This window comes from Triplophysa rosa, linkage group LG25 (genome assembly GCF_024868665.1).
Source record: "Triplophysa rosa linkage group LG25, Trosa_1v2, whole genome shotgun sequence".
In the NCBI taxonomy this organism is placed as follows: Eukaryota; Metazoa; Chordata; class Actinopteri; order Cypriniformes; family Nemacheilidae; genus Triplophysa; species Triplophysa rosa.
The window spans coordinates 10,920,486-10,945,161 of NC_079914.1; the positions used below are offsets into that span (position 1 = coordinate 10,920,486).

Sequence of the window (24,676 nt, forward strand, 5' to 3'; positions counted from 1 at the left end):
ATAACCGTGCGGCATAAAATCTCTTATGACAGGCAACGAGGACACTTGATGGACTTTAAAGGATTTCTGTGAATCTGTGTGTGGCTCTATGTGTACTCACCTGAGGCTGCTGAGGGATATTTACAAAGCTGGGGTCTCTGGGTCCCACGCTGACAAAGCGCTGAGCGGGAGACGTGCTCGGCGTGGAGTAGGCTGCGGCGAGAACGACACACAAACACAGACACATTATCAATATTGCATTGGGAGCGGCACAGCTGTCGAGAACACAGGCTTGCAAGTCGAGGTTTGACATGGACACCACGCATGCTGGATGGGAAATTCATTACGAATACACTCTAGATAAACTTACACATGCTTGGGAAACCCGAGATGGTTTACGCTCAGGTTGGAAATGAAATACAGGACTGTTAGTGAGAGTGTGTGTGTGAATGCAGGGACTCACTTGGCGAGGTGGGAGAGTTGCCCCCTCCTTCGGTGGAGGTCGAGGGAGGTTTGGAGTCCTGCACGGGCAGGGGCACGGGTCGCGCCATAGGGGGAGGCGGAGGAGGGGGCAGCATGGGGGTGGGCAGGAACGGGTTGTGCACCTTTCCTTGACTGCTCCCGTTGGGCTGCAAAGAAAGAGAGAAAGGAAAAAAAAAGCATGAGCCTCTCGTCCGACACATTTCAAACACCAAAATATACATATAGCAGTGGTCAAAAGTGATGCCCGGGTGGAGTATTTGTAAAAAAATATCCTGTCAAATCTAGTTCATTCAGAAATCCCACCGATCTGAAAATGCAGATCTTGTGACCGACTAATACAGTAAACACCGCCTGCTTTCGCAGACACCGTGATTCGACCACACACGTGCGTATCCGAAGGATCTGTGTGACGGTGCTCAGCAATTTTCTGCTGCTCCCGGTCATAAAAAATTCTGCTGCTCTGCGCACTTCACCGTTCATAATCTATGACCCAAACAGCACGCTGTCTCTCCTCCAGCCGTCAGGGCCATGTCGCTGCGCCCACAGCCCGGTCACTCTCCCAAGGATCGGATTTATTACCCACGTGACCCGGAGAAACCAGTGTCTGAATGCGTGTTTTACCAATAATTTCAATGCATGCTATAATGTAACATTTAGTTTTATTGATCTTATAGCTTTAATTGTCATTTATGAGACAGGTATGCGAAAATGGTTTATATGCTGTGGGCTACCCGGGGTGGGCCTGATCCTAATAAAACAGCAAGTGAATAAACTGAACTAAAATTTGTTTAGTAAGGTGACGCTATGAATTATGGGTAGCTCGGTGTGTGTGCATTAGTGTTTGCATATGAATCTGAGTTTAAATGTGTAGGCTAACACGCTAATCGTCTGTGCTGTTATTTAGCTAGCTAGCTAGCTGTAAACACGTTTAAGACACTAAAAAAATATGGAAAAAGCAAAATGTTCAGCACACCACATCTGTTTCACCAAATCGCTAAGAACACACAATTTAAGAACAAGCGACAGCAAAAGAGGGCTTGCGTGAGGTAGGGGGAGTGTGGGTATGTACAAAAATGCTCCTTCTTACATTAAGGAAGCCCACCTGTCCAGCTTGCTGACCACTGTCAGGGCAAACAAGTTGGACAAACTCCTTGAGCGTCTCCTGGGGGTGGTAGCGGATGGCGTGGTGGGAGAAGTACGAGCCGGGCTGCTGGATGATCGGCGACGTCGGGAAATGAAGACTTGACGGCGTGGCGTGAGGACTCGCTGGAAAGGAAAAAGAGAGGAGTTAGAAGAGAGAGAAGAAGATTGGAAGAGAGAACTGTGGAGAGGGGCATTTGGGGTAAGACAGTGAAGAAAGGGTGCGGATGTTGTGAGTGGTGGGATCGCTCATGCAGATGGGGATGGGTTCACTGGTTCAAAATATTCACACACGGACTTTTCTATAAAGAGTGTCAATAAACTGTAGTCTGAGGTTATGAGGAGTGGAGGCACGTTGTTCAATATGTCAATGCGTTTGACCTGGGTGTCGACTGTTTAGTCAACAAAACAATATTAATCGCATTTAACTCTGGAAATATATGTACTAGGGGTGGAGCCGAACCCGAATACGGTATTCGGAAAGGCACAAATAGCGTGTTTTTTACGAATACTTATTTCGAACAAATACTTAAAAAAATATTTGTATTCGGGAACAAGAAAAACTTTATATCAAAAAGCTGCGTTTTCTCACGAGACCGCAGTGCATGCCCGCATGAGTGAGTGAGTGAGTGACATTCAGGAGTCAGGGGGGTGGGGGGTAAAAGAGGTGACTCACACAGGCTGCTCCACACAGCAACAGAGAAGGCTCGGCTGAGCGAAACAAGACTTCACTGCGTGCATCACTATTTTTGTTGAATAGATTTTTGTACCTTAACTGGGTTCCGGAGGCAGTTTATAACTTTCGGGAAGCGGAGTTTGATCGGGAGATTATTCCATTACGCTTCATTATTGACGTCTGCAGTCGGGTGCTCTCATGTTCGCTCTGTTTACGTACACTATAACCTAAATTAGAAGTGTAACGCAAAAAAACTGGATTTTTACGCCTATTTTGAATTTTACTCGAATACAAATACAAATACTTCCCCCCCTCAACAAATACAAATACAGATACAAATACCGGCTGCTTTGCACACCCTTAATATGTACGTTTTAGAGAAACTCATAACCCAAGGGTCCGGGGACCCCCAGGGAATGTTCTAAGGGGTCCCCAGATATTTTTTTTAAAAACAAAAGAGCAAAAGTTATCATTTCTACAAACTTAATTGTTTCGTCGCGGTCCTTATGAAACCTCGAACGTCTAAATTCTTTTTAAAATGATTACATACTGCGTTTTCAAAGTTAAAACTTTTTATTGGTTAGATATTTGCAAAACCCGGTGACAGACAAAGGATGACTAAGTGTGCTTTCACACCTGACTCATTTAGTACGGTTGAATCGCACTAGAGCTCGTTTTTCTTCTTGGTGCGGTTCGTTTGGGCAGGTGTGAATGCAGCACCAAAAGCGAACCAAATAAGAGTACCGAGGCCTCCTTGAAGAAGGAAACGTGAAAACAAGGCTGTAAGAGATATCAACAGTCTGTATGGATAGGTGCGGAGCATCGTAGAAATTTGGTCTGATGACCATATTACATCCCAACTTATTACATCCCAACTTAAAAACTCACAAGAACAGCGCAATATTTTCATTGTTTAGCAGACAACTCAGGGTAAGGGGGTTTAATAGATCTGTGGAACAAAGCCGGGTTAAGGTAAAGAAACAGTACATCCAAGTGCGGGATGTACAAGTTCCCCTGGTACGATGAACTCGATAATATACTTGGGACAAAACCGGACGTTGATCCGGTGGATGTTGTTGAGATCGCCATCGCCGCTAAAAATTATGCGACTGATGCTACCACAGCTGACCGGGCTAACGTGACCACATCTGACGCGCGATGTTGACGGTGAGTTTATTTCGTTTAAAAAAGCAGTTTAGGAAATACGTTCTCTCGCCAACGAGTGATGTGGTTGTTACGTGACTGCATTTTGGTTTGCTTCAACTGGTTTGGACCAAAGCAATCAGTGTGGTGTGAAAAGGAACCAACACCGCTGAAAAATGATACAATGTATCATTTTTTGCCATTGGCCCGGACCAAATGAACCGAACTAAAGGTGAGAAAGCACCCTAATAATCATGACTTGTGACAAAAAAATCAAAATCACGAAATATGGATATACGAGATTTCAGCAGGACAGCAGCGATTTAATAGAAACAGACTGTTGATATCAGTCAAAGCCTTGTTTTCACGTCAAATCAACTTTGCGTGTAGAATGAGGTCTTTGACAGCACGCACTCGCACACAACGCGCGCACCTGTTCGTAACAATGGAAAGGGTCCTGTAACAGCCAGCTGTGCAGTCAACAACACTTGAAAAATAAATCCACACGGACGCTCAAAAACCACAAAACAGCCACGTGCTCTACCTGCAACCCTCCGCTGTGCAAAATTACACCAAACAAAAGTGGACAGTCAAAACCTAATTCAGTTTTTTACATCCACTATCATCACTCCCCATACAAGCAATAAAAAAACAAACAATTGTCAGATATGTCGTCCCCTCGCTCTCCCACACCTCGCTGGCGGCCCTCAGACTGACAGTCCTTTAATGGATCGAACCTTATCAAGTATTTAATTGTAAGCGGCACAATCTAATTAGGCGGCTCTTAATAGAGGTAATATTCAGTTATTGGTTATTAGTATAATGCCTGGGATGTGCGGCGGCTCGGGGTCTTTAAGCCGGTGATGTATCGCAGCGCAGTTAATAAGACTCCGCGCTCGCCCTCTCCGATCTCTCTCTCCCTCTCTCTTTGAGGAGAGATGGTAAGCTGATACTACATAAACATTGTTAAAACCACAGCCCCCTGCTGCAGTAATTCACTTAGCTTGGCCCTTGATTTATGACTCTGTCAATAGAGGGTGACTGGAAACTCTGGACGCTGGGACTGCGATGTAGCCATTGTATTTACAGTAATAATGGAATGGATGACTCTCTCCTGCCTTTCTTTTTGCTGTCATTCACCGCCTTGCCTCTCTCGGCAGCATCTGATATTTTTGTCGGGGGCGGTATGCGTACGCCGTATCGTACCGTACCTCTCCAACTGGTTTAGCTGTTTGCCACAGTGACTGACCCTCGAGACACACCCTTTCTCTTTCTGATCTTACTCCTGGAAGTGTATATATTCACACACAACGATTAACGCTAAACCTGAACGCTAGAGAATCGCACATCAAATAACATAACCGGAGCAGAACTTGGAAAGCCACTAGTTCATAGCCGGCATTAAACGGCCTTTTCCACGAAATTCACGGGCGCTATCTAGAATCCAAGAACTGATTTAATGAAACACTTGAGTTGCATATGGTTCCTGCTCTGGTTATTCTAAGAAGTGGATCCAATTGGCATCCTTGGGTTAATCTGGAGGCAACATGTTAAGGCTGGACCGCTTCTCTCAAGGCCAAATAAAACGACTTTTCAACAATTCGTCAAACATTCATCTTCCTGAGGCCGAGCGCCTACCTGTCCCATCCTTAAATCATTACTGTTTTCTGTGGTCATGGGCCAGTTTTGCCCAAGTCGCCCACCGCGGAATGGTTCCGGAAACCTCCCGTCAATTATGCAAATGGTCCTTGTCAATTAGCATACACAAAAAAAACACCCTCCCTATTTTTTTCTTCGCTCGCTTATGGAATCCAAGTGTTGTGGAACGGTAGCCAATTACTTAAATGGCTTGCTCACATGTCATGTACTTATTCATTTAATGGTGGTTATTTGGACGGAAAATTGCAAGTAAACAAAGTTTGACCATGTCCCGAGTTGGCAAGGCTGAAGGAGGCCGTAATTCCTTCTACCCTTTCGAGGTGCGGCACTAAACGGAGACGTCGGGAAACCACATTCACGTGCTGGATGAGGCATGCGAGAGATCATGAATTGAAACGGGTGCAGATGAGACTAATACCAGAACACACAACTGAGACGGAGAATAGAGGAGACTAGCGCTTAACTACAGACAGCGGGAGAGAACAGGAGCCCCAAAAGAGGTGTCTGATCCTTAGAAATGACTTGTCTTATTAACCAGCGGGTTGCTTCTCATAACCACAGCGCCACTACGTTCAATAGCATATAATGAGAAAGAACCTAAACTTTGGTAGCCTAACTATAATAAACGCTGGTGTGAGATGTAATGGGTGGTCTTCAAGTTAGTCTGAGGGGGTCTAGCTGACACATACCTCCCAAAGCAAATATGGAAATTATATAAATGCAAGAAAAGGAGGCAGACCCCGGCAGCTGGTTGTACGCAGCTCCGCCGTCGCTATTGTGTTGCCACCCGCGAAGGCTGCGCGATTAATAGAAATGGCTCGGGATTAGTTCCACTTTGCAAATCGTGTTGGTTCACTGATCCTCTCCACCACCTTTTTCCCCATCGGCCCATTGCTACCAACTTTCAGTGAATGCGGATTATCAAAATAATAAAAGGTGATAATAAAAGACATGATCAGCAACAGGTCCCCACTTCACCCTTTGGGGTATCTGAACAACATTAAAAAAGGAGGGAGCTCTGTTAGAAAGCCTCCCGGTCAATTGAAAAGGAGGACAGATTTAGGTGGTTTTAAATATTCTTTAATGGTTTTCGGAATGAAAGTTTTTCCGCTGCCCCACCCAGCGGCATAATGTTTCGTAGGAGAGGGAGACAAATCTCAGCCACTTTAAATCAATCATAGATCCATGAATTTAGCTTTTAAGAAGTACTCACGGCCTCACGGCTTATGCATATTAAATCCTAGTCCATTTTTCCTCCTCGCATCCACGTGGGCATAAAATATGGTATTCACGATGTGACAGTGATACTGTACATCTTCAAAACATGATTTAATACTAATAGCCTCGCAAATTAAGCTCTGTGGGTTCCACTTAAACGTGTCAGTGAATATTTAGTCGTTCATTTTGGAAACAAATCCCATTATTTTAATATACAAATAATAATGGAAAAGAATAACATATATAATTATGAACCATGTAAAATAATAATAATAATAATAATAATGTAAGCAACGTTTAATAATAATAATAATAAACATATTAAATCATGTAAAAATAACAAATACATTTTAATATTTTATGGACAATATAACAATAATAATTTATAACAATAATAATAATAGTAATGATGATTATTATTATTATGTAAAGTATAAATAATAATGTAAAGTTAATAATGTTTATTATTATTATTATTGTTCAAAAATAACAAATAACGTGCTCGTGCACATTACAAAACTTCAAACAACAAAATGTTTCTTAACACAGTGGTCAGAGAATACCGGACAATGGGCTTTGAAAATGTGATGGAAAACTAAAAACCAGCCAACGAGCTATAAATCCAGACAGGAGGGCGAGTTTATTTTTCTCGCTATAACTCATAACCATGCAAATACTGGAATTTGTAGCAGCTGTTTGTGTCTGTTTGAGTTTACGTGTGCATGTTTGATTGAAAACTGTCCTTATCCTCAATCACGGCCAGCGACAATAGGCAGCGATAACCTGATCCAGTCTACCCTGAGATAAAGCCGCCGTTGGATTACACGCGCACCCGCGTGTAAGTCATGCTCACGGATCCGGTTAAGTGTTTACATTAAGCGGATGTAAATCAAGAGGCTGTGCAGGGCGAGATACTCTGAGGTTTGCGCTCACTTGACCACACTTGCCGTATTTGTCAGCATCTGTGATTCTAACAAGTTCCAGCGGCTACAACGGGACATCGAACAAACCAGCTGAACGAATCAGTCCCCACTTGGGGATTCAGATGGGGATTCGAGGGACAGAGAGGGTATTTCCCGGGACTTTGGAAGGGGTGAGTTGTGGTGTAGTTTGGAGGGGTAGGGACCTCACCTCTGGGTCCTGTTATGACAGGTCGATGATGGTGTGTGAATGCCGTTCGGGGGGAAGAGGTCTGCGTAGGCACGGGGCTGCTGAAACCAGACTTCTCTGACTTCTTTAATGTGGTAGGCGATGGCATCCCTGGCAAGAATGATTGATAAGTGCAATTTAATAACGCAAGGTCATGGAGACACAGGCTGGCGCAAAGGAGAGAGAGTGGATAAAAAGAGGGTGGGTGGGGTTGGTGGATGGGGGGCAAGACAGCAGGGGACACTGTTGCGAGACCCATCGGGGTGTGGCACAGGATGACGCAGCCGAGAAGGTGTAAGAGGCGTGTGTGCGAGCTGGTTGAGGCTGACGGTAATCCTGGCCTAGTAAAACGCAAGGTCATGTCAATATGTAGTGTTCTAGTATAGATGAAACGTGTCTGGAGACTGAGGTTAAGGGGAGCGAATGTCATGCTAAAATGAGTTCGTCTGGTTTTCAAGTCAATAAAATGTGTTTCAGAGTGTGTTTACATGCATGACAAACCACTGATAGGATGAACAATCACCTTTTTATTTTTTACCAATACAAGACTGACAGAATGCTATGTATTAGTTAAACTACTTATTACATTTAATAAGAGAAAAGCCTCTCTTAAAGGGATAGTTCACCCCCCCAAAAAATCTAGAAATTCTGTTATCCTTTATTCATCCTCATGTCATTCAAAACCTGTACGTGACTCTTTCGTCTGTGTAACACAAAAGAAGATATTTTGAGAAATGTCTTTGGTTTTGCGTCCAACCAATGGAAGTCTATGGGGGCCCGTTTAGTTTGGTTACCAAAGTTCTTCAAAATATCTTCTGTTGAGACATCCAGGTTTGGAATGACATGAGGGTGAGTAAATAATGATGGATGATCTATCCCTTTAAGCAAGGATGTGTAAAATTGTGCATGTAAACACACTCATTGAATTCAGTTTTGCTGCGTTATGTGCAACCAGACCAATGCTTCAGTCTGGATCGAATTAGTGTCAATGATATTTCTGATATTACGAGTGTAAGGGTTAGTAGTTAATGTTAAAAATGCACCTGCGACATGGAAAAACCAAATCAAATAAAATTTGAATGAGCAGACCAAATCGGAAGTCTCTTTTGTACCATACCCGTGGTCTAGCGGAATGAAATTAAAGTTGGGTAAAGATGAGCAAAACAGAATAGAGTGAATAAAAAAAGTTGAACAGACATGAACGGGGAAAAAAGGTTAGGGATGCAAAGCACACAACATTCACATTCACAGTCCGACAGGTGGGCTTTGTTTTGGCAGGGGGTTAACAGTTTACATGCACAGGTTAACTTGAGCTAACTAAGAATGACTGTAGTATGTTAGTGTATGCCTCCCCAGTTGCATCCCATAATGCCTGGCATGGTGCTAGGGTATAAATAGACTAGCGTGAGGAAAACCCATTGTCAATTTGATGCTTGAGGTTAAGAATGCAAATTGATAAGAATGAACTGCAAATAGAGGGGGCAATTAGAAGGTATCGCCGGCCCATTTATCAAAGCATTTAGTCCTGCGCTGGGACAGGGTTTAAGCATTGTAAGCCGTCCATCCCTCCACCACTGAAGGAACGACTTCATCCAGACGCTAGCAAATGACTTTAGCTAGCACAATTCAATCATGTGGGGCTAAAGCTGTATTAATGCTTGTAGCCGGCATCGCTCGCTATTCTCTCGCTGTCCACACGTCTCCATGACTTAGGAAACGTGGACCGTGGCACCGCACGCCAGGTTGCTGGTTTTACTTGTGTATAAACATAGATGTCGATATTTAAAGGGGTGGAATGTGTTGAGGGATGTGTTTTGATGTCGCATGTGAGCGGAAGTCGTTGTTGGTTTCTCTAGCCATCGCAGACTCCTTCCCCTTTCAGGCACAAGAAAGAGAACAAGATAGAGAAAGAGCATCTCTTGCCAGCATCACTGACCATCATAAGCTATGACACCTTGACCAGGTTTATTATTATGTTCACTTTAGGTCATGGAAGGATAATGCAAGAGGTCAAAGAAATTGGAAAGAGATGCTACTTAAATGCGCTGAATGTTGTTTTGAAGAAAAAAGCCGTTAAGCATATTCAGCATTGTTTTACCGTGCTGAAAAAACAAGCGTAGATTATTAAACTGGTTTAGTCTGGTATAATTTAACCGGTATAACAAACTTAAGCACTATTCTGGTGAAACTGGTTGACCAAAGAAACCTTGCTGGTTAAGCTAGGTATGATTCCTGGCACACCGATTTCAAAAACAAACACGTCTTTCAGCAGGGTAGTACAGCTTACAATATTTTCACACACACACACACACACACACACACACACACACACACACACACACACACACGCACAGACACGCACACATATACACACACACACACACACACACGCGCGCACGCGCACACACACACACACACACACACACGCACACGCACACGCACACACACACACACACACACACAACATAAATCCCTTATTCAGCTATTCTCATTTTCCTTTAGCATCCACATGTTCAGTGCTTCTAGAGGAGGGGCTCCACAAGATCAATTTCAATGAATATGTTGACAGTCAAGGAAGAAAAAAGGTGACCAAACACGCACACACACACAAACCTACAATCTAACCCTAACCCTAAAAGATTATTTTTATCATTTTTACAATTTTGAAAAATATTTATTTACTATATTCCTATAGTGTCTTTACAAATGATGTCCCCAAAAGGGAAGGTTTTGATTGGATTTGTCAGGTTTTGCTCCTTATTGGATCAAATTTGTCCATAAAATACAATGGATACACACAGACAGGTTTGGTTTCCATGTTATATAAGGACTTTCCATAGACATGTGTATGAAATTTAGCGGCATCTAGTGGTGAGGTTGCAAATTGCAACCAACGGCTCACTTCACCCCTTTCGAAGCACTTCGGTGGCTGACACAGGGATTAGACGTCGTCACATTTTCGATTCTTTGCCGAAGGAGATAACGTATTTACGTGCTCTATAGAGCAGTTTGTCCGTTTAGGGCTACTGTAGAAACAACATGGCGCTTCTACATAACTCATTCTAAGATAATAAAAACATAACGCTTCATTATGTGAGGTCTTCATACACCTCTGATCTGAAATGTTTGCGGTCTACCATCCTGACCAAAATGGTCTGCAAGACCAAAACCAACTTAACCAGCTAAATGATAAACATCTACAACATCTTGGACAAGCGAATGCTCATAAGCAGCTTGAAGCAGCAAGAAACCATGCAGAAGCTGGATTTTCAAGCAGCGCTCTTCTCTCACGCACTACGGCTTAAAGATGTGTTTCTGAGGGGAACAGGCCAGTGCCCGTAGAGCGATGAGGACCAAAAGGAAAACAAAATGAAACCTGTGGGTCGGTGGATGGTTTTCTTTGATTGTGTGTGTGTGAAGGTGCGTTTGTGTTTGTGGTGAACAGGGCCTGATGTCTCGCAGTGAGTAATGAGCACTTGAAAAGGTTCTGTCAGTTGGAATCAAAGACCGACCGTAGTCAGCACTTTCCCTTCCGAGGCGTTATTACACGCTGGGCATTGGTCCTGGCCTGTTCTGTTTCTCCCCTTCCCTCCCTTTCTCTGTCCTCGTGGCTGACAAATTGACAGGAGCCAAACGGGCAAGGAGGCAATTCTGTATTGAGTGCGTCTCGCTGTTGCTCTCCATCGCTCTCATCCTGAAGCGCTCGCCGTCCCCTTCGGAACATCAATCAGTGCTGCAGCAGGCCGTGAATCTACTCCAACTAGACTACCATTTACAGGTGTGCTTCGGTTTATGGTTTAATTTAAGTGAAATTTATTTGGTAGTCTATTATTTTGTAATTCTATTACTATTCTATCCTTAATTTTTGATTTTAAACCAGGTAAAAAAGATACCAAATCTCAGTGACCCCAAGTAAGGCGAGCAAAATGACGGGCACATGTGACACCAGCTACCTAAGCAATGACAGGCACGCTGCTGCCGTGGACATGCTCCTGACAGCTTAGCTAATTTTAAACACAGAGCAAATAGAGATAGGAAAGACCCACACACATGCGAACAAACAACTCCACACACGGCCATAACAAGAGCTCGTGATGTCACTGCGGTTTTGAAGACCAACACCTTGGCTGAAAAACGGGCGGAAGTCATTGATCGGAGCGGACGTGTGATCCCGTCACAGGCGAGCGAGTGATTGGAGGTCAAGTCTCGCTCGCTCTCTCTCTCCCTCTCTTGGTTTGCTCACACATTCCCTCTCACATTCTAAAATGACACATGACGAACAGACTCTCAATTGCTCGTTGCCCATGCAACTGTGAAAACCACTTAGTAGTGAGACACAGCTTTCACTATCAAATCAAAATAAATCAATAGTATTGTTCTGTATTTTTTCGTTTGTTTTGTCTTTTTTGTAAGTAATTATACAGGGTGGGTGATGTCAACTAGTGAGTTCAGCTAGATGCATATAGGTGAGTAATTTGGAGAGAGGGTCTGACTGTCAACATTGGAAAAAATATATAGTTATAAATTACAATATCTTTAATTTTTATGAAAAACGAAAAAGAAAAAAAGTATAAAATATTTCTAAAAAATAATAAAATAAACAACAATAATAACAATTATTGCTATTAATCATAATAATAATAATAAGTTATATTATTATTCAAATAATTACAAAACATAGAAAAATGATAGAAAATAAAACAAATAATAATATTTAGTTATATAATTATTCTAACAATTACAAAATTATGATTATAAAAATATTACAGACTGTATTTTATAATATAAAAAAACTTTCAGTAATAAAAGTAAATAAATTATCAAATATAATTAAGGCAAGATATACAGGGATTCTCTAAGACCAATGACCACTTAACTAGTCATTCAAACAACCCGCCAACTATTTTAAAAAGTTTCTTGCAAAGATCACAGCGTCATCATACATACATTTCGCAAAACAAGGTGATGTCACTTGCAAAGCAAACATTTCCAGATGCACCATTAATAAACATGGATGATGTCATGCACACATACAAATCACAGGAATCTCATGGGATAGGAAGTCCAACCATACTTCAATTCCTTTGGGAGAGGTGCTTGTGGGGGGGGGGGGGTGTGAAGGGATAATCACCTGAACCAAAACACAACCACAAAGATACAAAACAACAACAACAAAACTAGACGGACAATGAACAAGCTCCTGGTTTTGGGGAGGGAGGGGTGAGTTGTGGAAGGGTGATGACAGTGATGTGAGTTTTACCTTGTCTTGAGATGAACGAACTAGCTAGCGAGCCGCGCAGTTTATATCCAGCTTTGAAAGACGAGGAAGGAAGAAATAAAGGAGGGACAAAAGAAAGAAAAAGAAGGCAGGGTGAGTAAGAGGTGTAGAAGCAAATGTGCAATAGCAGTCATGTCGTGCGGTTCCCTGATGTGTCTTGCAGCCTGTCCGACAGCCACACGCTCAGGTTACACACACACGCATACACACACACACAGGTTTATTTCACTTTATTACTCAAGACATCTTGCAGACTTCCAGTGTTTTCATTCCAAGCTAATAATATTTCCTATGCCTTACCTCTAACCCTCAACACAAATCCGTTATTAGATTAAAGCAAAACATGATTTAGCCAATTTAATACTATTTATTATTTTTAAAACCACCTAAAACGTCCTCTCAACACACACGCTTTCTACATTCTTTAAAATTACACTTCTTGACTTCCTCTAGTCGAGCCTTCAAACATCCTTAAACATATTTTGCATCTGTATTCATCCGCAGGTAGCAGTTTGTAACCGAAACTGCATTTCAGCCTTCACCGACGGACAAAGAACACATTCTGCGTCCGGGGCTATCATTCTGACATCACAATGGGAGGCGGGGGGACGGGAATCGGCTTGGCTTCATCGTGTGCGTGAAAGTTGTTTTCAAATAAACGGCAGACGGCCTCCTGGGTGTGGGATGATATTAGACAATCGTTCTCAGAATACAGGGTGCCGGATCTGTATTTACGTTAATGGGGGGCTTTGTGGGACAGAGAAAGATCTGAAGCAACACCGAAATAAAAGAAACCGGAATGAAAGAGATGGAGATTAAGAACAAAGAAATATTGTTGAGGTCAAGTGAGGTGGGGTAAGGGTTCAAGAATCGGTAAAAAATTGTTTAACGGTACATTTACATAAACATTGAAGTTCAGCGGATCGAAATTGCCTTGTTCTTTCGTCAACAATTTGGATTCGGCTATTAAACAGGGCGCATGTTTTTATTTCTAATATTGAGAGAGAGACCGTCTGATTCAAGACGCTTCCCAGCAGGACAGATTTACAGTCCTCTGCTCTTCGGCAATGCAACGTGGTTTACAGCGGCCCTGGATGAATCAGCACCAATGACGCTACCATCCACACACATACACAACATCCACACATCTCACGGGACTCTTCGTATAGTACACTGTTAGCATCATTAGTAGTGCACACATGGGTATGAAGGTAAAATGAGTTTAAACCCAAAAGCTTTCTACAGTTAACTGCTAATGAAGATAAAGAAAATGAGAGGATTGTTTGTGTTGAGTTAGAGGGTGTAGTAAACAAAACCCCTTCCAGAATTCCACCAAAATGTCACAGAAAACAGAAATAATCCCAGACGACCCGAAACCAGCACGCACCACGGGACGCACAAACACACCATCGCCCGCGGTGTGTGAGTGTGTGAATGTGTGTTGGGGAGGCCAGGCGTCGGGGTGGATGGTTACCTGGCTCTACTTCATGCCAGCTGCTGGCTTGGCTTCCGCTGCCAGGCGAGCGTCCCTGACCTGGGTAGTAGGATTCCTCTCCCGGGCTGTCCACCTCATCCTCCATGCATTTGATACGCTTTGCAGAACTGCGTGACAAGACAGAAGTGATATGAGAATGAACTGACGTAAAAATATTGAAGGAAACATCATTTTGTCAGTTTATCTGTATTCTGCAAATGTATGTATATTTCCTATAGACCGATTTCATCGGATGCACGCGCCTGGCTCGAAGTTAACTTCCGGCCTGTGCTTGGTTATAACAGAACAATTTGTTTTATATTAATTTTTATTAATATTTTCTTGTATTTTCATTGTTTTAAATGACATTATAACTACTCAACAGTTTTAGATTATATGCAGAGTTCTATCAAAAGTTAAGTTTGGGCCATATAACGTTTGTTTATGTTATTGCAGCTGAAACCGTCTATAAAGGCTCACAACTATCCCAGAATGCTTTGTATGTGCTGGTTTGTAAAGTATGCACCCAGATAAATGCTATATTCAAGATTTTTATTGGTCACATATATAGTTATATATATATATATACAGTATATATACAACATGCAGTGAAGTATTAATCTGGTAGAATGTAAACAACACTGGAACACTTCCTGTTCAACACTTTATACAAATGCTAGAATAAAATACAACCAACAAAACATTTCAAGCTGAATCAAAATGTTAAACAAACATCTTTAAGACTTTCAATATGTGAAATAAAAAAACTTAAACGAGAAGTGTAGTTTATGTTTTGCAAAATAGTCTATAGATGGTTTCATCGAACAAGTGCGACGGCCTGAAGCTAACCTCCGGCCTGTGTTTGGTTATAGTATAACAATTTATTTGAGATTTAATTTACATTAATATTAATTCATATTATCACATCATTTTATGATTTTATAATTCACATCATTAATATTAAAAATTGTATTAAATTGATTCTTTGCGGAGGTCTAGTGGAAGTTAAGTTTGGGGCACGTAACGTTTGTTTTTGTCAGATGTTTTGAACAAATATATAAATATATATTTAAAGCTAAGACAAAACGATATAAATAAAAATTACGTTTTAAAAATCAAAGAACATGTTTTTATGACAAAAAAAATCAAACATAACTGTATTGTATCAATCCAAGAGACCATAAAGTCCGAACATTCGACAAAATGTTCAGTAAAACACAACATGTGGCGGCACTTGATTTTATCCTGTTGGATTTAAATGGCTCAAGTGAGCTATGTTGTTATTGGTCAATATATTTTCACCCACCCACAAAGCCTTGATGATATAGGACATTATTTTAGAAGTTGTTACGTTTGATAAAAGCTTATGAAAACTGTTTTCTATGGTGTTGAGCTGCTGTGCTTCATCATAGAAAATACTTGAATCAAGTCAAGGTTGTGGACAGTCAACACAATTGCAGTGAGACCAAGGGGTCAAGGTTTGACAGGTTAGCAGGATCCAGTCAAGCCCCTGCTGGTAAATGCTGTAACTAAATCGTATGCAAAAAAAGGCAAACACGCACCATTGAGATGCATGGGAATGAGAACAATTACCTTCCACTATATTTAACACACACACTAACATACTGTATCACACTGTCTCACACGCACGCATGCACACACACTGAAGAGGTGAGACTGGCGGCCGTGTGTGTGTGAGTTATCTGCTGAAAGCTGAGCTCTGACATTTATTTGTTAATGTAAGGCCTACTGGTGTTTTTCACTCATAATCGCTTAATTAGTTTCTAGCATGCAGCCACACACAGGGTCCTTATTCCAGATGCTTGTTTTGGCAGGCCTGGCTGAAGAGGCCACTGAAGCATGTGGGCTGACACACACACACACACACACACACACACACACACACACACACACACACACACACACACACACACACACACACACACACACACACACACACACAGATGTGTGCGCCTCAAAATCAAGAGATCTACCTACTAAAACAACATTTGTTAACATCAAAGGCACTAAAACAACCAAAATTTTGGAGTTGTTGGACCTGAATGTGTAGACGATGTGCAGTCACATCCATAACCCAACCACATACTAACAAGTGTGTTCCCCGCTTATGTATGTTTGTTAGCGAACTCTACTGAACACTCGCCAAAACTTAAGTGTATGTTAAGTATAAGCGTCTAAGTTTATGTATATTGTAATCTAGTGTGTCCTGTCGAGATTTTGCGAAACAGGTGTGTGTTAAATACAAGCACGTTTGTGTACTGTATGTCTGTAACCAAGTAAGTTCTTTGAAATTTTATCATTCAAGTATTTCAAGGAAACAGGTTGAAGCGAACGTACATAAACACGCTCTGTGAAACGCGAGTGTTCGATAAACATAAAAACGTACGTTTGTGATTGCGTGTTGGTCGTGTCGGTGGTCTGCGTTATGTAAAAGTGACAGGGAAACTCGGCCCGTCGGTGAAATCAGAGGGACCGTTTATACGCTGCAGTCAGCTGTGCACACACACGTGTCCAAACACACACATCTGTCTACACATCTCATGCGAAGGACGCCACGTGGTGAAGTCTTGGATTGGGGAGCAGTGTGTGTGTATGTGTGTGCGCGCGCGTCCGTGACTGGCCCGAAGGCTTAGCGGGTGGCAGGAGGAGGAGGTTCCAGGTGGACACACATATGTTGGAAGCTTGTGTAGCTCAGACTCCTGCAGCCTCTTCCAACACGCAGCCAACACATCAATCTCTGCCTCGGCTGATTAATTAAGACTCACAGTGAAAGAGAGAGAGCGTGTGAGTGTACCTGCTAGAAGAAGTGCTGGGTAGGGGGCGCCTCATAGCCCCGGGGCTCATACTGTAGTAAGAAGAGCTGTCCAAGTCCGCCAACGAGAAGTTGGGTCCTGTTCCTGCCGCGATAGGGGCTGCCACGCACACGGAAACACAGGACAAAAACACAACGTTAACACAAAATAGACACAAACACATCCAAACTTTATGCAAGTTAGTTAGTTAGCTATTTTCTAGTCTTGCCAGTGCAGTTTTAGAAAGGGGGAGGAGCTACTTCTTCCATAAACAATTTATATATTAGGGCTGTCAAACGATTAATCTTGATTAATCACATCCAGAATAAAAGTTTGTTTACACATTTGTCTGTGTACTGTGCATATTAATTTTGTATTTATAAACACATACACAAACATGCATACATTTAAGAAAAATAAAATAAAATGAATAAATGTATCATTTCAATTATTTTATATTTAATTTCAATCACTGGTAAATAGTAATATATACAGTAAATACAAAAATTAATACACAGTACACAGACTGCGTTTTTCAGACAATCGCGATTAATCGATTGACAGCCCTAATATACTGTATATATTTATTGAAGATTTAATTGCTGAATTATAATATGTAAATTTAAATAATTAATTATAAGTAATAATAATAAGAGTAATAATAATCATCATCATCATTATTATTGTTAGTGTATATTTATTTATAATTAATATGTACATTTAAACAACAACAATAATAACAACAATAATTTCTACATTATTATTATTATTAATAATAAACACACATTAGGAAATTACTATGGCTGGTAAAAATAATGCATATGCAGTTCTGCAAAAAAATAAAAAAATATTGCAACCCCAAAAAAATTCTACTTTGTTTTTTCCTTCCAGAAGCTGCCATGTTGAGCATTGCAATGGCTCCTATTTGTTTGTCTACAAGTAGTCCCATCTTTATCTTCTCTATACTTCTTAAAACGTCTCTTGTTTGTTTAGATTTTATTATTTAGAATGCCAACAAGTCGATTCATAGCACACACATCTGTGTAGAACCAAAAGAGAGCTTTTCCCAACCCCTTCCGTCTCTATTCTTCTTCTATTCTAACTTTCTCCATTTACAACCCACGTCAACAAAAGTGGCCAAATACCACACGTACATAAACACATTGTTTTCTAAACATTTCCGCGCCGCAAGCGACCAACCTGTAGGTCACTGGCGAGCATCGCTCTTTATCAAACGCCTTTGTCATACAGTACATAAAGCTGTGATGCCTCTTTATATTCACGGAGACTAAGGCCACTATTTTTGATGAGGACAGCACGAATGTGCAAGAGCGCAACTCTGGTCCTGCATACCTAATAGAACGGGCCCGGTCCGAGAGAGATGCTGCGATCGGGACGGACGGCAGTGTGAAGACCGTGATAGACACGGTAATGGGCTGCCTAATTAACATTGGAAGAGGACGCGGCTAAAGGGGCAAGTTGGACCGAGTGAGGGAGAACGAATGAGAGAGATGCTAAGAACCTAGAAAAGTTGTCACGTAGGAAGTGCTATAATTTCCGAGTCATCTCTTTATCGTAACTTTTTTTTGGAAAGGGGGGGTGATCCTCCCCTCTAATAGAAGTGGCGGTGCGGATTATTTACGAGGAGCAGTAAAGCCGGGCCGCATTTGCATGGCTAATAGAGGGATCTGAAGTAATTTGTGTGAGAGCTAACCTGGGCACCAGGCTGCAGTAACTCAGCCGGCCCTCAACACACACACACACAAACACACACACGCACACACACACACACACATAGATCAGCCGGCCCCGCCGCTGCAGTTTGGGTAGAAAAATGACCACACTGCAGTCTGTCTGACTGGAATGGAAATCAATCATAAAGGTAATCCGCAGTCTCTACCTCTTAAAGGCTTTATCAAATGCTTTCGCTTCGAGGATTCCAAATGACGCCTGTGGCTATCAGGCCGGCATTGATCTCTTTCCCTCTCTCTATTTCTCTCTCTCGCTGATCTTTACTGCTTTACCTTTCAAGTAGCTGTGCACTAACTACATTAGCGAAATGTTTCAATCTATTCTATTTACTTAGTGCTGTTAGTGCAGCGGAATTGCGGTCACGCGATGCCGCTGTGGGTTTATTTAGCAGTAGTTTGAGGATAAAAATGTCCCTGGAAATTCGCTAAATTTGACCAAACCTCTCGGAATATCCTTTAAAGTCCTTTTTATTTACATTTAGTAAAAACTCATTGAATTGCCATTACGGTAAATGTGCGAGCTATAAAAATGAGCTGAACAGACAGGACCCACAAAAAGTTAGTTGTTGGGACAGCAAAGTGACCGTTTGCGGAGTTTCTTTGGTGTGGTCTCGCGTCTCAAGTGTAGTCGAACCCTCTTAACATACACACACATGGACATACTCCTCCCCTACACCCAAACACCGCCGGCTAAGCATCTACAAAAGCTGGGGAGGCCATTCATTTGAAAAGAGCAGGGGGAGGAGGAACAGAGAAAAAAAGTGGCCTTTTGTTCAGGCCGGATTTTCAAATTGAAGCATTTGACAACAAAGGCAGCAATCAACTTCAAAACCCTGGACGTCTGTCCAGCCCCCTCTCCCCCCCCTCCGTCTCGCTCCTCGTCGCTTTATTGAGCGAGAAGGCCGTAGCGTGATGGGATCTCATCTCAAGCTGGTCTGAAGTTGGTGAGCTTTGACAGGTCTTCGGTGGGGTTTTTCGTGCTTGATCAGCTCCTGGGTGGATGTTCCAGCTGCCCCGTAGGTGTACGGCACAGGTCTGGCGGTGGAGGTTTGGAGAGGAAGACTGGACCCTGGAGTCCTCACCATACAGCTTCCCATTCAATCAGATGGGGAGAAAGCAGCAGGCACTTTGCTTGTAACATCTGAAGGTCATTGTCCAATTGACGGAAGTCAAGGAGTAGAAAAGCATGAAGTCGATCATGGAGTCATAATATACATGTGAAAGTAAATAATCATTTACTTTTACGGTCTATTATTGACCTTTTCTTTTGCTGTGTATGTTTATAAACCCCATGAAATCGATTGACCGGTTTTCATTACTGTGTTGACATACTTCCTATTAAAACTGGACGTTTGGGCAGGACGTCCCTTATGACAGTTTACCATGCTATTTGTAGTAAAACTGTGGTTATAAACATAGTAATTATTCAACAACAACAAAAAAAACATAGTAACTACGTGACTGTCTGTCCATGCTAAATGTTCAAGTTGTCAGTCAAAAAAATGGCAAAAATAGGTAATTTGACCACATTTAAGGGTACATTAGCATACGGTCAACCCCAACGCTCAAATAAAATGAACAAAACTTAATTTTTAAGATTTAAGCAGAAAACTCTGCACCTGCGTGTAGATTTCAGTGCAGATGGCATTGCCCACTGGCAGGCGTTGGCACAATGCTGACAAGAGCGGTGGGCGTATCCCCATCGGTACCGCTGGCACATGCTGGCAGTGTCGGCAGGGCCGCGGCGCTGGCACGGCAGCCCTGCTCCTACTCCATAATTCATCCGCTCCCCCTGTTCGGTCATATGGCTAAATGGCGCGTGCCAGCGCCCAGCCTTCACCTAGGGATTTCCAGGTGTCTCTGCCCCTGGACCATGCCGCATGCCAACATTTCTGCGAGGCTCTTGCCGGCGAACTAATAACAATAACCTCATCCTAATCCGTATCCTCTCTCTTTTCTTTCAATCTCCTCTGGAGAGCCTCCGAGTGGGAGGCGGCGACGGCAGAACTGGCTCACGTACAAGTCTTCTCGCTCACCTGTGCCAAACCACGGTGAGACCACGTGCCGCTTCATACGGGGACCGATTGTATTGTATCTATACAGGAGGGGAAAAGAAACTCTGGGTCTTCTTAGGAGTGTGTAAGAACAGGGACACTGCAAGATGGAGGTACAAGGAAAGAAAAATGGGGGCGAGGGAGGATATGAAAAGGGCGGACCCAATCTCAGAAATTACCCCAGCCTGGTATTGACTGGCCAATTATGTGGAGTTCCATTTACAAAAACGTAGCCGTAGCGTCTAACTTTATGGAGACTTTCATTTCTCGCTCCCCATCCTATCCTGCCCCTCCCTCTCCCTTCCTCTCTTTTTTGTGTGGCGCTTTAATAGGATATTGATCGACAGAAGCAGATTCGATTGGGCTGCCACTGAATTGTGTAATGGGTGCAACAAAGCCAAGGTCATAGTGTATAGTCAGGGAAGAGCTAAGGCAGCCCGTTGTCCATTCAATATCACGACCTTTCATCTTACGAACGGGCACGATGCTGAACTCGACCCCTTTCCCATTCGCTTAAATAAATCTTCCACACAGAAGCCCCCCATAGGAAGTCCTGCGGGTAATTCGTGGGCCACTTCGGCGCACCAGATTACCCTCTTCTTCCAATCTGGTGCACTTACCCTCTTCACTTCGACAAACCGCATCGTCTCGGTGCCTTCAACAAAAACCTTCCAAAGTCATGAGCATGCATACGGCACTTTAATTCACGGCCACTCCATAGGGAGCAATCCTGTTAGAGGACTTATGCTAACTGTGGGCTTTGCTGACTGCTGAACTTTGGAGATGGTATTGCACATTAAGGAAGTTGAAAGGTTCGTGGAAGATGGTGAGACAGAAGGGGAAGACATTTCGACTAAAGTGATTATTAGCGGCTATTACTGCAGATGGGTGATTCTCTATGTTTTACATCTGTTGATTGTCCATCACAAATCACTTTTGCCTTACTTTGTGGCATAGTGGTTCATGCTAACGGCTGGGAATCAGAACTTTGCCGGTTTGTTTGCAGTAAGGTGTAGCGGTTGAGTTATCACCGCTGTTCCATTGAGCAAGGCACTTAACTGTGGGTTGCTCTGGGGAGATTGTCCCTGTAATACGTGTGGAAGTCACTTTGGATAAAGGGGCATGCTAAATGATCCACTTTTTGCAATGCAAAATTGTTTTACACTGAAAATATCTCTAGTAAAAATGAGTCAAAATACAGTTTCTGTAACACTTTACAATAAGGTTGTATTTGTTAACATTAGTAAATGCATTAGCTAACATGAACTAACAATGAACAATATAGTTTTTTAGCATGTTTTAATCTTTGTTAATGTTAGTTTAATATCAATACAATTGTTTACGTTAGTTCATAGTGCATTAGACTAATGTGTTAACAGACACAACATTTGATTTAAAAATGTATTAGTTAATGCTGAAATAACATGAACCTGAAGATGAATAATTGCTGTAGAAGTATTGATCATTGTCTTAGCTAACGCATTCACTTATTGTTAACAAATACAACCTTATTGTAAAGTGTTGCCGAAACTGTATTTTTACTATAGATACTTGTTACTGCAAAACAATTTTGCATTGACAAAGTAAATCATTTAGCAATTTTGTAAAACAAAGTGCTGCCCAAATTTCTTAGCATTGTTATAAACATTCTTCTAAACAACAAAATACATTTACTTAAAAAAGCAAAATTACAAAATAGCTTACATTAAATGAATCAGAAAACAAGACAATGTTTTATCATACTAAAGCTTTTGCTTAAAACAAGAAAAACAAGTGCCAATGGGGTAAGAAAATATAAATATTTAAATATAATTCATTTTTATTCTTACACTGGCAGATTATTATATATATTTTTTCTTTTAAGTAAAAAAACAACAACACATTTTGACGCTTATCCAACACATATTGATGCTTATCACTAAGCTTCTGAAGTAGATGAATGCTGATTAAAGAATGTTTAGATATTTGTACTAGAAAACAAGACAATAACGTAAGAAAGCAATTACAATTACTTAAAAAATACCTTGTGTCATAGAATATGCCTTGTTTTAAAAAAATCTAAAACATATGATACATAGAATACAAGACTTATGCTTAAAACAAGAACACTACAAAACATAAAAAAACAATTCATCTTCTTAAAGGGATAGTCCACCCAAAAATGTAAATTCTGTCATCACCCTCTATTTACTCACCCTCAGGTTGTTTCAAACCTTTATGAAGATATTTGGAAAAATGTTAGCAACTTTCAGTTTTGGGACATCATCCACTACCATAGTAGAAAAAAATATTGTATATTTCTTTGTTCTGTTAAACAGAAAAGAAGATATTTCGAAAAATGTAAGAAAACAAACAGTCCTGAAGCACCTTTGACTACTATTTAATTTATCCTACTATGGTAGTCAATGATGTTCCAGAAGTGAAAATTGCTAACATTCTTCCAAATATCTTTCTCTGTGTTCATCAGAAGAACAAAGTAATTTATACAGGTTTGAAACAGTAATTCATGAAGGAATTTTCATTTTTGGGTGAACTGTCCCTTTAAATAAATGCATCTTGTTTTGCTCAGATAAGGATATTTAGAAAAAAACGCAAACATTTTCCTATCATATTCAATGTTTTGTAGGGCACTTAGACTTCCGCTGGCCTTCACACTTAAAAAAATACATCAGTTCTGAATCTGTGCGGGAAGAAATATGCTTTACATGACCCCCACCCCCTGCTAACTAAGAGCCACTGGACTGTGGAAAAGAAAGATGGGGACAAGAGAGAGAAAGAAAGAGACAGAGAACACATTGATTTTAATTGAACATCCAGCATATGCCACCCAACGCTCGGCTTTCTTCTCAGTGTGTCACAGATGTTAGGATAAAAGCCGATCTCTCCGCAGAGCTGGATCAATTATGCATATTCCTTAATCTTGTTACCATCATACGCCAAGACTTCTGATGCAGCACAATACGGCCCGAGTTAATATCAGACTTCCAATATCGTTCATCATCTTCTACCCGGCACGTACGCCTGATCCATCACGCGCTGTCCTACTCGTACACGCTCAACTCGCGCTGACCCCTTTCCACCCGTCTCCTGTCACCCGGCCAGAATGTGGTGGCACCCAAATGTTTGCTCTCTCCAGACGCCGTCTTTGCGTTGGCAGGCGCTATGAGGGCTTTTCAAAGCCGACTGGGAGGTGAGACCACGGTGGGCGTTTTGCCCGGGCCCACGACACCCTCTCTCTCCTTCGCCCGAGATTAGGTCACAGAGGAGTGGGATCAATGCACCTTTGATCAGAGGGCTCCGGTGAGTGCTGACAGGCGCTTTGGATCGCTATTGTTAGCGGGTATCGACAGGTACGTATGGATCGCGCTGCGCTCTGTCACTCTCCACCGTGGATGTCTGCAATTTTTAAAGGTCACGTTTTCTGCTCCCTCCCATCCCCCTTCGAGCTACCTGTCGCCTCGGGAAAGTCTCATGTCCCTCGTCGGCACCTCTTCCTAATCGCTCTATCAATCTCTGAACGTTTTAAGGCTACATGATGGTTTGTGACGGTACTTCACAAAATAGCATGTGCAGCATTTACGAACTTTCGAAACAGAACGCGAGGTTGTCTTTTACCGATAAAACTTCAATTGGAAGTCCAGGTACTGTGCAAGGACTGGCAGTCCAACAACCGTTCAACCGCATTGCACTAAAGTACACGTTCAGCTGACTGCTGCATTTTCCTGCTGTTTCGATTTCTAATGAGAGGAGGCATAGTGGATTCAGCCCATTGTTCTGAAAGAAGCAGCGAGAAACCAGAGACGATTTCCTCCGCTGGTTCATCATGAGCCTCATCCTCATTTTGTCCAACTTTAAGACA

The 24,676-nt window shown here is 42.0% G+C and overlaps 1 protein-coding gene across 8 annotated transcripts in view; it reads right to left on the reverse strand.

The window, feature by feature from the left end:
- nfia (nuclear factor I/A) overlaps positions 1-24,676 on the reverse strand; it is a 142,520-nt gene that overhangs the window by 18,521 nt on the left and 99,323 nt on the right. For 2 of the 8 annotated variants that reach the window (XM_057325982.1, XM_057325985.1), the window contains exons 5-10: positions 17,015-17,132; positions 14,200-14,327; positions 7,430-7,558; positions 1,565-1,728; positions 443-608; positions 101-192 (exon numbers count right to left, since the gene is read on the reverse strand). In XM_057325982.1, coding sequence (XP_057181965.1) covers positions 101-192; positions 443-608; positions 1,565-1,728; positions 7,430-7,558; positions 14,200-14,327; positions 17,015-17,132 — 797 coding nt within the window. Of the gene's footprint in view, positions 1-100; positions 193-442; positions 609-1,549; positions 1,729-7,429; positions 7,559-12,707; positions 12,759-14,199; positions 14,328-17,014; positions 17,133-24,676 lie in introns of all 8 variants that reach the window. The other 6 variants (XM_057325981.1, XM_057325983.1, XM_057325984.1 and 3 more) reach the window with 3 other exon arrangements.